The sequence below is a fragment of the Notolepis coatsorum genome, assembly GCF_963971535.1.
Source record: "Notolepis coatsorum genome assembly, chromosome: 4".
NCBI lineage: Eukaryota > Metazoa > Chordata > Actinopteri > Aulopiformes > Paralepididae > Notolepis > Notolepis coatsorum.
In genome coordinates this window covers 756,797-770,961 of record NC_140168.1, presented here as the reverse complement: position 1 = coordinate 770,961, position 14,165 = coordinate 756,797, and the positions used below count along the sequence as shown (strand labels likewise).

The following is a 14,165-nucleotide window of genomic DNA, read 5'->3' as shown; positions in this document are numbered from 1 at the left end:
GCCTCCTATATATGATGAGTTCATCATCACAGGAGGGCACTGTGGGCACTACAGGAGGGTCTCTTACCCTGTACAGCAGAGGCACGGTGGGCACCTGGTCGAACAGGAGAACGTGTGGCTTGTTGAGGTCGTGCCAGTTGGTCAGAAACTGCAGGTCATTCCTGTCCGTCACCTGATGTTACAGTGAAATGATATCATGAACGAACAGATACATGTAGCCGACATATTAATACTACAAGTCAAGATGCAAGAGTTTATTCATCACATACATACCAGGGCATACCGTGAAATGAGGTTGGCCATGCCCGCTACGATTGTGCAATAAAACAATAGTAATAGTAGTAATTAGGGATGTCCGATATTATCGGCCTACCGATATTGGCATTAAAATGTAATATCGGAAATGATCGGTATCGGTTTTCAAAATAAATTAAAATATTTATTTTATTTATTTATTATTAACATTTATTTAACCTTTATTTACCCAGGCAAGTAAGTAAGAACAAATTCTTCTTTTATTTATTGTCAAAAGTATGCATAATGTTGTTAATTCCACGACAACAGATATGTAATCTGAAATTATTCCGTTTTTTGGGGGGGGGGGGAACCCAGCATATATCGGTATCGGTTGATATCGGTATCGGAAATTAAGAGTTGGACAATATCAGTATATCGGATATCGGTAAAAAAGCCAATATCGAACATCCCTAACTACAACTCAAGATTCAAGATTCAAGAGTTTATTAATCACATACCAGGGCATACAGTGAAATGCGGTTGGCCATGCCCGCTCTGAGGAAGCAGGTCTGATATCTACCTTCTCCACCAGCAGGTCTGATATCTACCTTCTCCACCAGCAGGTCTGATATCTACCTTCTCCACCAGCAGGTCTGATATCTACCTTCTGGACCAGAGGAGCAGGTCTGATATCTACCTTCTGGACCAGAGGAGCAGGTCTGATATCTACCTTCTGGACCAGAGGAGCAGGTCTGATATCTACCTTCTGGACCAGAGGAGCAGGTCTGATATCTACCTCGACTACTGCTTGACCTTACTCCTAGAACCCACCTCACCCCTGCCCACTTCGACAACCTAGGATGGCTTAGAGTAGACGACAGAGTACAACAACTTGCAATGGGCCTGGTCTACAAGATACACTACACGACCAAGGTACCCATGTACATGTCAAAATACTTCCCAAAGGTCAGTGAATACCACGATCACAACACCAGAGGGAGCTCCACAAATCATGTTAAACCCAGATTCGGCTCAAATAAGGGACTAAACACGTTTCGCAATTATGCCACATCAATGTGGAACGCCCTACCCAAAGCTGTAAAGGAATGTGGATCACTACCCACTTTCAAAACCTCTCTCAAGGGACACCTACGGGAGACTGCAATTCAACACTGGCCCCTGTAAATATCCTAACCCAACCCCCTCCAATGTACAGTCATTTACCTAGTATGGTTTTGTCAATAGTTCAATGTACAATTGTGTTTGTTTGTACAGTGTCTCCTCCCCCCCCCCCCCTCAATGTACAGTGTTACTTGTTTATACAGTGTGCCCCCCGCCCCCCCCCCCCCCCCCCCCCCCAACCACCTCCAATGTAAATTACCCAGTATGGTTGTCAATATCCCAATGTACCCAACCCCCCCCACCCAACCTCCTCCAATGTACAGTTTCTACGTCAAATGTATATACTCCCTTTTCTTGACTCCTTCTGTATCACAAACAGTACTGTATTTGCAAATCTGATATGTCATAAATGTATAGATGTAGCAGTACTGACTATCTGTATGTCATATATGTCTATATGAATTGAAAATGGGGGACCCTGGTGTAAACAAGACAAACGTCTTTCTCAGGTCTGCATCCCCTTAACAATTGTATGTATTGAGCCGTACTGTATTGTACCCATTCTGCAATCTGTTAATAAAGTTTTCATTCATTCATTCACCTTCTGGACCAGAGGAGCAGGTCTGATATCTACCTTCTGGACCAGAGGAGCAGGTCTGATATCTACCTTCTGGACCAGAGGAGCAGGTCTGATAGTTACCTTCTCCACCAGCAGGTCTGATAGTTACCTTCTCCACCAGAGGAGCAGGTCTGATATCTACCTTCTCCACCAGCAGGTCTGATAGTTACCTTCTCCACCAGAGGAGCAGGTCTGATATCTACCTTCTCCACCAGCAGGTCTGATAGTTACCTTCTCCACCAGAGGAGCAGGTCTGATAGTTACCTTCTCCACCAGCAGGTCTGATATCTACCTTCTCCACCAGCAGGTCTGATATCTACCTTCTCCACCAGCAGGTCTGATAGTTACCTTCTCCACCAGCAGGTCTGATATCTACCTTCTCCACCAGCAGGTCTGATAGTTACCTTCTCCACCAGCAGGTCTGATAGTTACCTTCTCCACCAGCAGGTCTGATATCTACCTTCTCCACCAGCAGGTCTGATATCTACCTTCTCCACCAGCAGGTCTGATAGTTACCTTCTCCACCAGCAGGTCTGATAGTTACCTTCTCCACCAGCCTCTGGGGCAGCAGGTCTGATAGTTACCTTCTCCACCAGCAGGTCTGATAGTTACCTTCTCCACCAGCCTCTGAGGCAGCAGGTCTGATAGTTACCTTCTCCACCAGCAGGTCTGATAGTTACCTTCTCCACCAGCAGGTCTGATAGTTACCTTCTCCACCAGCCTCTGGGGCAGCAGGTCTGATATCTACCTTCTCCACCAGCAGGTCTGATAGTTACCTTCTCCACCAGCCTCTGAGGCAGCAGGTCTGATAGTTACCTTCTCCACCAGCCTCTGGGGAAGCAGGTCCTCCACGAACTGCCTCAGGTGCTGTGTGGCCACGGCGTAGTGGAAGAACGTCACTTTGCCGTTGATCACGCCGAGTATCGACGGGGTGCGGTGAGCACCGAGGTGATTGGCTAACCGCCTCTCGTACCCGACGTCCACCACGCCGATCCCCACCCCTGTGAAGGACACACACACGCACGCACACACACACGCGCGCACACACACACACACACGCACACACACACATTCCTCCGTTGGTTATTTTTGTATTCATAATTAAGCAATCAACGTCCTTATTGCCTACATTTATTGTAATATATAATACGACCCTATAATATATATAAAATATAAGAACCTTTGTTACACTGTTTATTTCTTCTCATATTTTTATATTCAGAGTTAATTACATTGCTTACACTGTTTATTTCTTCTCATATTTTTATATTCAGATCTAATGTTATTGCCTATATTTATGTCTTTCTACTATTACCCTGACCATACCTGTACCTCCCCTCCCCCATGCTGCTATGACGCCCGAATTCCATCACAAACATACTTCAGGGATGACAGAATAACTACTAGTTACTAGGCAACCTTTCAAAATGTACACCCTTGAGCAAGGCACTTAACCCCCAACTGCTCCAGTGGAGTTGCTCAGTGGCCAACGGTGTCAGACTGTGGTTGTACTGGGCAGCTCCCAGGTGTCAGACTGTGGTTGTACTGGGCAGCTCCCAGGTGTCAGACTGTGGTTGTACTGGGCAGCTCCCAGGTGTCAGACTGTGGTTGTACTGGGCAGCTCCCAGGTGTCAGACTGTGGTTGTACTGGCAGCTCCCAGGTGTCAGACTGTGGTTGTACTGGGCAGCTCCCAGGTGTCAGACTGTGGTTGTACTGGGCAGCTCCCAGGTGTCAGACTGTGGTTGTACTGGGCAGCTCCCAGGTGTCAGACTGTGGTTGTACTGGGCAGCTCCCAGGTGTCAGACTGTGGTTGTACTGGGCAGCTCCCAGGTGTCAGACTGTGGTTGTACTGGGCAGCTCCCAGGTGTCAGACTGTGGTTGTACTGGGCAGCTCCCAGGTGTCAGACTGTGGTTGTACTGGGCAGCTCCCATGTGTCAGACTGTGGTTGTACTGGGCAGCTCCCATGTGTGAATGGAACTGTGTGAATGTGAAGCAGGGCGTTCCTGAAAAAGAGCATCCGTGCTCAGAGAACCTACCCTGGGTAAATAAAGGTTAAACAAACACCACCAACTGTGGTGCACAAGGTAAACCATGAAGATACAACAGGCCCAGCCCGGTCTGGCGGCTGGCCAGGTTGTGAACGGTGTCTGTCTCAGCCAGGATCCAGCCAGGTCTGGCCAGGTTCTATATACAACACTCACTGACAGGCCACAGCACGGCTAAACCCTGGCTAGTGGAGACGAGGCCACAGCACGGCTAAACCCTGGCTAGTGGAGACGAGGCCACAGCATGGCTAAACCCTGGCTAGTGGAGACGAGGCCACAGCACGGCTAAACCCTGGCTAGTGGAGACAAGGCCACAGCACAGCTACACCCTGACTAGTGGAGACGAGGCCACAGCACGGCTAAACCCTGGCTAGTGGAGACGAGGCCACAGCACGGCTAAACCCTGACTAGTGGAGACGAGGCCACAGCACAGCTAAACCCTGGCTAGTGGAGACAAGGCCACAGCACAGCTAAACACTGACTAGTGGAGACAAGGCCACAGCACAGCTAAACCCTGGCTAGTGGAGACAAGGCCACAGCACAGCTACACCCTGACTAGTGGAGACAAGGCCACAGCACGGCTACACCCTGACTAGTGGAGACGAGGCCACAGCTAAACCCTGGCTAGTGGAGACAAGGCCACAGCACAGCTAAACCCTGGCTAGTGGAGACAAGGCCACAGCACAGCTAAACCCTGGCTAGTGGAGACAAGGCCACAGCACAGCTAAACCCTGGCTAGTGGAGACGAGGCCACAGCTAAACCCTGGCTAGTGGAGACAAGGCCACAGCACAGCTAAACCCTGACTAGTGGAGACGAGGCCACAGCACAGCTACACCCTGACTAGTGGAGACGAGGCCACAGCACGGCTAAACCCTGACTAGTGGAGACAAGGCCACAGCACAGCTACACCCTGGCTAGTGGAGACTAGGCCACAGCTAAACCCTGACTAGTGGAGACAAGGCCACAGCTAAACCCTGACTAGTGGAGACAAGGCCACAGCTAAACCCTGACTAGTGGAGACGAGGCCACAGCACGGCTAAACCCTGGCTAGTGGAGACAAGGCCACAGCACAGCTAAACCCTGACTAGTGGAGACGAGGCCACAGCTAAACCCTGACTAGTGGAGACGAGGCCACAGCTAAACCCTGGCTAGTGGAGACAAGGCCACAGCACAGCTAAACCCTGGCTAGTGGGGACAAGGCCACAGCACAGCTAAACCCTGGCTAGTGGGGACAAGGCTACAGCTAAACCCTGGCTAGAATCTATACTCTTTTTATTATTCTTTCTTTATTCCACCGATTTTGCAAACAAAACTCCGCCCAGAGCGTTCGCGCCCCATACACGTGCAAGGTATCAAAACGACCGGCTTGACTATGGCAACAGCGCTATTACTTTTCGGAAAGTTTCACCGCACCGTTTGGCTACGAACCGACTTTAAACGGGAACATTTCGGTCCCATTGGAAATGCATTGCAAGTTAGAGTGCAGGAGCTGAAATATTTTTTTTTCCACTACCTTGGGTAAATTGTGACACTGATCTCAATTTTGGACGTAGAAAAAAAAAAACATCAAAACGATGACACGGCTGTCGGCTCGCTCACAAAAGAAAATAAATGGAATTGGACATTTCTATCTCATTTCTTTGAAGGTTCTCCTCCCCATAGACACCAATGTGTTCGCACTCTAGGAATAGGCTGGTTTTATCGCTTTTCCCCCCTTCTGTTCCGATCGTCACCGCGGCCACAATTGTCGACGGAATGCCACAATATCGCACACAACCCTTCACCTACTCCTTGAAGTGCTCATGTGCGCTTCACAACGCTTCATCTCTTTTTTTTTTTAAACTTTATTTTTTAGCGTTTATCGCTTTTCTGGTCAAGCATGACCGACAGAAACAGGTTGAAATGGGATGTAGAGCAGGGGAAGACATTCTGAGAAATGACGGCGGGTCCGGGAATCGAACTCGTGTCCCCCAGATCCGTGACGAGCACGGTTTTCCCCGACGCAGAAATAGCGCCGAGATATGCAGTGAGCTACGGGAGCTCCCCAACGCTTCATCTCTTATCGTTTGCTTTTAATCATCGTGACAATGCAGTCATGTGTCTGCCCTCATTGAAATGCATTGTATCGAAAGTGCAAGTCATTCGTGCCTAATTAGGTAACAGGTGTGTGGCTCATGGCCCATGGCTCTAATTAGGTAACAGGTGTGTGGCTCATGGCCCATGGCTCTAATTAGGTAACAGGTGTGTGGCTCATGGCCTATGGCTACAGCTGACCTGCCAATGACCTCTCATGGACTTAACCCTTAATCGCCCCTCTGTGTAGCAGTACTGAATTGCTTGACAGCGCCCTCTGTCTTGCGGGCTGTGTCATTGTACTCAGTAGGGATGTGCTCTTTCATTGGTCTATGTTGACCCATTGGACTCGGTAGGGATATCCTCTTTCATTGGTCGATGTTGACCACTCCCCCGATACTTAGACCACGCCCCCTTAGGCCACACCCCCTCAGTGTATCTCTTGAACCGTTTGTCGTCGAGACTTGCGGGTTGTGCCATTGGACTCGGTAGGGATATCCTCTTTCATTGGTCGATGTTGACCACTCCCCCGATCCGTAGACCACGCCCCATTAGGCCACACCCCCTTAGTCCCGAAATCTCGGAAAAGTTTTTTAATACGTTTTTTTTGTTGGTCATAGAGACTCGCGAGAGACCCTCTCCCGTTGGCCGGCGGTGCACAGGCGTCACCCACACTTTCACAATTTCCCCCGCTAATATAATCTCGACGCGCATTTCGTCCTCTTACCCAGCAGCTCCATCTCCTGCACCGCCTCCTTCCAGACTCTTACCCAGCAGCTCCATCTCCTGCACCGCCTCCTTCCAGACTCTTACCCAGCAGCTCCATCTCCTGCACCGCCTCCTTCCAGACTCTTACCCAGCAGCTCCATCTCCTGCACCGCCTCCTTCCAGACTCTTACCCAGCAGCTCCATCTCCTGCACCGCCTCCTTCCAGACTCTTACCCAGCAGCTCCATCTCCTGCACCGCCTCCTTCCAGACTCTTACCCAGCAGCTCCATCTCCTGCACCGCCTCCTTCCAGACTCTTACCCAGCAGCTCCATCTCCTGCACCGCCTCCTTCCAGACTCTTACCCAGCAGCTCCATCTCCTGCACCGCCTCCTTCCAGACGGGCTCGATGGTGATGCAGCTGAAGCACCAGTCGGAGGTGATCTTGATCAGGTACGGCCTCTTGAAGCTCTCGGGGACCACGTCGTTGACGTACTGGTGGAAGTGCAGCGCGTGCCGGCTGTCGGCGAAGTCCCGGGTGTTCTTGTTGTTGCTGCTGAAGGGGTCGGTGAAGAAGGACTCGTCGAAGTAGAAGTTGTCGGGCCGATGGGCGTGGTGGTGGCCGTGGTGGTGGCCGTACGGCTGGGTGTCGTCCGTCTGGCCGTAGCGGTCGTAGTTGGCCCGTTTCTCATCGCTGGATAAGATCTAATGATAATAATAATAATGAATCTAAATTTTTATAGCGCATTTCAGGAGACCCAAGGTCGCTTCACAGTCAAGAGGGCTAGGGGGGGGGGGGGGGTGAGGGCAGGTAGAGGGTTAATGAAACCTAAATCTAATCTAAACTAACTGATGGGGAAAATCTTGGTGAAAATGTGCATCTTGAGAGCTGTTTTGAAGGTGTCCAGGGTCGGGGGGGGAGAGAGTTCCAGAGGGGGGGGGACGCCAGGCTGAAGGCTCTGTCACAGAAAGTCTGCAACCTGGTGGCGAGGGCATGGAGAGGAGACCCAGATCAGAGGATGGTAGGTTCCAGGATGGAGTGTGCTGGTGGCGAGGGCATGGAGTGTGCTGGTGGCGAGGGCATGGAGTGTGCTGGTGGCGAGGGCATGGAGTGTGCTGGTGGCGAGGGCATGGAGTGTGCTGGTGGCGAGGGCATGGAGTGTGCTGGTGGCGAGGGCATGGAGTGTGCTGGTGGCGAGGGCATGGAGTGTGCTGGTGGCGAAGGCATGGAGGGACTGGTGGCGAGGGCATGGAGTGTGCTGGTGGCGAGGGCATGGAGTGTGCTGGTGGCGAGGGCATGGAGGGACTGGTGGCGAGGGCATGGAGTGTGCTGGTGGCGAGGGCATGGAGTGTGCTAGTGGCGAGGGCATGGAGGGACTGGTGGCGAGGGCATGGAGGGACTGGTGGCGAGGGCATGGAGGGACTGGTGGCGAGGGCATGGAGGGACTGGTGGCGAGGGCATGGAGGGACTGGTGGCGAGGGCAGGAGTTTGAAGGAGATGCAGAACTTGACTGGGAGCTATAGAGTATATTACACTCTTATACTAAACATGTATAGAATATAATATAAATACTTTATTTATCCCAATATCTGAAATGAAGGAGAAAAAACAAAGGCAAACTACTAACCTTCAAACTGACTTTTAATATGCACGTTGCTACCGAGTCATCTACTGTACCTGAGTCATCTACTGTACCTGGCCTATATCTACTGTACCTGAGTCATCTACTGTACCTGAGTCATCTACTGTACCTGGGTCATCTACTGTACCTGGCCTATATCTACTGTACCTGAGTCATCTACTGTACCTGGCCTATATTACTACTGTACCTGAGTCATCTACTGTACCTGGCCTATATCTACTGTACCTGAGTCATCTACTGTACCTGGCCTATATCTACTGTACCTGGCCTATATCTACTGTACCTGGCCTATATCTACTGTACCTGGCCTATATTACTACTGTACCTGGCCTATATCTACTGTACCTGGCCTATATCTACTGTACCTGGCCTATATCTACTGTACCTGGCCTATATCTACTGTACCTGGCCTATATCTACTGTACCTGGCCTATATCTACTGTACCTGGCCTATATTATACTGTACCTGGCCTATATATCTACTGTACCTGGCCTATATATCTACTGTACCTGGCCTATATCTACTGTACCTGGCCTATATCTACTGTACCTGGCCTATATTACTACTGTACCTGGCCTATATCTACTGTACCTGGCCTATATCTACTGTACCTGGCCTATATCTACTGTACCTGGCCTATATCTACTGTACCTGGCCTATATCTACTGTACCTGGCCTATATCTACTGTACCTGGCCTATATCTACTGTACCTGGCCTATATCTACTGTACCTGGCCTATATTACTGTACCTGGCCTATATCTACTGTACCTGGCCTATATCTACTGTACCTGGCCTATATTACTGTACCTGGCCTATATCTACTGTACCTGGCCTATATCTACTGTACCTGGCCTATATTACTACTGTACCTGGCCTATATCTACTGTACCTGGCCTATATCTACTGTACCTGGCCTATATCTACTGTACCTGGCCTATATTACTACTGTACCTGGCCTATATCTACTGTACCTGGCCTATATCTACTGTACCTGGCCTATATTACTGCCTACTATGCCAACATGTCTATATACCACTCTGCACTCAAGACTGTAGCACTCAAGTTCGACACTGTTTGACGAACAACCTTACTGACCCTCAGCTGCCAGAGTTGCACCCTTGACCTGTTGTCGTACAGAACTCGTAAGTCGCTTTGGTTAAAAGCGTTTCAGCTAAATGACTAAATGTCTAAATGTAAATGTAACGTTTGTGAAAAAGGAAGATCTAACCTCGTAGGACTTGGTGATCTTGATGAAGGTGTCTTCAGCGTCCGGGTGTTTGTTCTTGTCTGGATGCCTTGAGGGAGAGAGAGGTGTGAGAGGTCGATTACAAGAGAATAGAATAGAAATACTTTATTCATCCTGAGGGACATTTAAATAAATAACCACAACCACACTAGGGCTGAACGATTAATTGATTTAAAAATCGAAATCGCGATTTGAAATCATGCAATTAGCAAATCACAAAAAAAAATTTAATCGCAAATTTCTTTTTTTTAAACTTTTTATTTTTTTTTAATCAGGAAGTCCCATTGAGATACAAGATATTTGGGAGAGGGAGGTAATGGGTTTTAGATTGTGGGTTGTGAAGTTTAGATTCCCAGGTAAAAAGAAACATTTTCAGGCTCGGTGTCCCGAACAGACCCAGTGCGTAGGCCAGATGCAAGCCGCATTTGACAATAAACCTATGTGGGGCTGCTTAATTTCTTTTTATTATAATCGCAAATTTTATCGCAATCGCAATATCTGTCAGAAAAATCGCAATTTGATTATTTCCCAAAATCGTGCAGCCCTAAACCACACTACATAAGGTTAACCTTTCACTACCACACTACAGACGGTTGGTAGTGAAAGGTTAACCTTCTGTAGTGTGGTAGTGAAAGGGTTAACCCTTTGTCGTGTTGCAGTGAAAGGGTTAAGACACTATACTCACAACGTGGTTCCCCTCCTACTGAAAGGGCAGTGTGGTAGTGAAAGGGTTAATCTTCTGTAGTGTGATAGTGAAAGGTTAACCTTCTGTAGTGTGGTAGTGAAAGGTTAACCTTCTGTAGTGTGGTAGTGAAAGGGTTAATCTTCTGTAGTGTGATAGTGAAAGGTTAACCTTCTGTAGTGTGGTAGTGAACGGTTAACCTTCTGTAGTGTGGTAGTGAAAGGTTAACCTTCTGTAGTGTGATAGTGAAAGGTTAACCTTGATTGATTGATTGATTGATTGAAAACTTTATTAACAGATTGCAGAATGGGTACAATACAGTACAGCTCAATACACACAATTGTTAAGGGGATGCAGACCAGAGAAAGACTTTCGTCTTGTTTACACCAGGGTCCCCCATTTTCAATTCATCAGGACATATATGACATACATGACATACAGATAGTCAGTACTGCTACATCTATACATTTATGACATACCAGATTTGCAAATACAGTACTGTTTGTGATACAGAAGGAGTCAAGAAAAGGGAGTATATACATTTGACGTAGAAACTGTACATTGGAGGAGGTTGGGTGGGGGGGGTTGGGTACACTGGGATATTGACAATCATACTGGGTAATTTACATTGGAGGTGGGTGGGGGGGGGGGGGGGGGCACATTGTATAAACAAGCAAAACTGTACATTGAGGGGGGGGGGGGGACTCTGTACAAACAAACAAAATTGTACATTGGACTATTGACAAGACCATACTAGGTAAATGACTGTACATTGGAGGGGGTTGGGTTAGGATATTTACAGGGGCCAGTGTTGCATTGCAGTCTCCCGTAGGTGTCTCTTGAGAGAGGTTTTGAAAGTGGGTAGTGATCCACATTCCTTTACAGCTTTGGGTAGGGCGTTCCACATTGATGTGGCATAATTGCGAAACGTGTTTAGTCCCTTATTTGAGCCGAATCTGGGTTTAACATGATTTGTGGAGCTCCCTCTGGTGTTGTGATCGTGGTATTCACTGACCTTTGGGAAGTATTTTGCCATGTACATGGGTACCTTGGTCGTGTAGTGTATCTTGTAGACCAGGCCCATTGCAAGTTGCTGTACTCTGTCATCTACTCTAAGCCATCCTAGGTTGTCAAAGTGGGCAGGGGTGAGGTGGGTTCTAGGAGTAAGGTCAAGCAGTAGTCTGACCAGTTTGTTTTGAGATGTTTGTAATTTTGTTTTTAGCGCCTTTGAGGTGCTTTGGTACCATGAGGTGCAAGCATAGTCGTAGTACCCCTGAATGAGTGCTCCTGCCAGAGTCTTCAGGGTATTCTTGTTTACCAGAGAGGAGATCCGGTACAAGAATCGAGTTCGTTGGTTGACTTTTTTTATTACATTGGATGCCATTTTGTCACAGGAGAGATTAGCCTCTAGGATGGAACCCAGGTAGGTAATTTCATCTTTCCTTGTGACAATATTGTCACCCACTGTAACTGAGAAGCCGTCGGTCTTGCTGAGTTTGTTATTTGAACCGAAGAGAATGGACTCTGTTTTGCCCATGTGTAATGATAGTTTGTTATCAGCGAGCCATATGCAGATTCTGCCTAGTTCAGAGCTGAGGGTTTTTTCAACCTGTAACTTGTTCTTGTCAGAGACCAGCAGGGCTGAGTCGTCCGCAAACAGGAACAAGTTGCAGTCACAAGCTGACGACATGTCATTTGCATAAATTAGGAACAGTAGCGGTCCTAGTATGCTTCCTTGTGGAACACCACAGCTCACTGTGAGAGGGGGGGATAGGGTACCGTTTACCTCCACCATCTGTTCCCTGCCCTCAAGGTAGGATTGCATCCAGCTCACTGATAGACTATCAAAACCAATTGCTTTTAGCTTGTCAATCAGAATGGAGTGATTGACCGTGTCAAAGGCCTTTTGTAGGTCCAGCATGACCATGCCGCAGTATTTGCCTGCGTCCACCTCTTGTTTGATGTGGTCATTCAAATAGAGAAGGCATGTGTCAGTGGAGTGGGATGTTCTGAAGCCAGATTGGAATTCGTAGATTAGATTTTTTTCCGCTAGGTACTTTTCGACCTGTTCGTAGACTATTTTTTCCATGACTTTCGAGATGGAGGTGAGAATAGAAACAGGGCGGTAGTTGCCTGGGTCTAATTTGCTGCCCTTTTTGTGCAGAGGGGTCACCCTCGCAATTTTGAAGTCCTTGGGGACGTGTCCCTGTTTTATGGAGAGGTTTATTATGTGTGTGATGATTGGGGTGATGGCGGCTGCTGAGTCTCTAAGGAATTTGGAGGGGATGTTGTCAAGTAATTGGCTACATCCAGCTTGTCTGTGATGAGCGTGTTGTCCGTTTTTATGTTTATGTTTGAGAATCTGGTTTTAAGTTTTTTACTGCATCCTAGTTGATTATTGAGTAATTTCCAAAGTTCACGTGGTTTGTTTTTGTTTCTCAGTTTTGTCATTGATGAAATTCTTTTTTGCAGTTTTGATCATGGAGTTTACGTCGTTTCTTAGTCTGTTTCTTTCTAGTTTGAGTTCAGTCACGTGGGCTTGGAGTTCACTGCTCGTGCTTTTAGTAAGCTTTGACTGACTTTTACGAAACTCAGAGCATTTTTTGTCTCTGGTTTTCATAGCGGCCAGTAGTGTGGTAGTGAAAGGTTAACCTTCTGTAGTGTGGTAGTGAAAGGGTTAATCTTCTGTAGTGTGATAGTGAAAGGTTAACCTTCTGTAGTGTGGTAGTGAACGGTTAACCTTCTGTAGTGTGGTAGTGAAAGGTTAACCTTCTGTAGTGTGGTAGTGAACGGTTAACCTTCTGTAGTGTGGTAGTGAAAGGTTAACCTTCTGTAGTGTGGTAGTGAACGGTTAACCTTCTGTAGTGGTAGTGAAAGGTTAACCTTCTGTAGTGTGGTAGTGAAAGGGTTAACCTTCTGTAGTGTGGTAGTGAAAGGTTAACCTTCTGTAGTGTGGTAGTGAAAAGTTAACCTTCTGTAGTGTGGTAGTGAAAGGGTTAACCTTCTGTAGTGTGGTAGTGAAAGGTTAACCTTCTGTAGTGTGGTAGTGAATGGGTTAACCTTCTGTAGTGTGGTAGTGAAAGGTTAACCTTCTGTAGTGGTAGTGAAAGGGTTAACCTTCTGTAGTGTGGTAGTGAAAAGTTAACCTTCTGTAGTGTGGTAGTGAAAGGGTTAACCTTCTGTAGTGTGGTAGTGAAAGGTTAACCTTCTGTAGTGTGGTAGTGAAAGGTTAACCTTCTGTAGTGTGGTAGTGAATGGGTTAACCTTCTGTAGTGTGGTAGTGAAAGGTTAACCTTCTGTAGTGTGGTAGTGAAAGGTTAACCTTCTGTAGTGTGGTAGTGAACGGTTAACCTTCTGTAGTGGTAGTGAAAGGGTTAACCTTCTGTAGTGTGGTAGTGAAAAGTTAACCTTCTGTAGTGTGGTAGTGAAAGGGTTAACCTTCTGTAGTGTGGTAGTGAAAGGTTAACCTTCTGTAGTGTGGTAGTGAAAGGTTAACCTTCTGCAGTGTGGTAGTGAATGGGTTAACCTTCTGTAGTGTGGTAGTGAAAGGGTTAACCTTCTGTAGTGTGGTAGTGAAAGGGTTAACCTTCTGTAGTGTGGTAGTGAAATGGTTAACAAGCACCAGACACTGGGTTACTACTACTAGGCAAAACATTACGAGGATGTGGTTTATTGTGACTGATTGATTGATTGATTGATTGATTGATTGATTGATTGAAAACTGTATCAACAGATTGCAGAATGGCTACAAAACACAGTACGGCTCAATACACACAATTGTTAAGG

At 47.5% G+C, this 14,165-nt stretch overlaps 1 protein-coding gene across 1 annotated transcript in view; it reads right to left on the bottom strand.

Moving 5' to 3' along the window:
• The window catches only part of LOC311226810 (dnaJ homolog subfamily C member 16-like), a 60,699-nt gene that overhangs the window by 44,619 nt on the left and 1,915 nt on the right, over positions 1-14,165 (bottom strand). Inside the window, exons 3-6 of the mRNA XM_084312216.1 lie at positions 9,680-9,746; positions 7,171-7,510; positions 2,795-2,979; positions 68-172 (exon numbers count right to left, since the gene is read on the bottom strand). Of these exons, the coding sequence (XP_084168342.1) occupies positions 68-172; positions 2,795-2,979; positions 7,171-7,510; positions 9,680-9,746 (697 nt within the window). The remainder of the gene's footprint in view (positions 1-67; positions 173-2,794; positions 2,980-7,170; positions 7,511-9,679; positions 9,747-14,165) is intronic.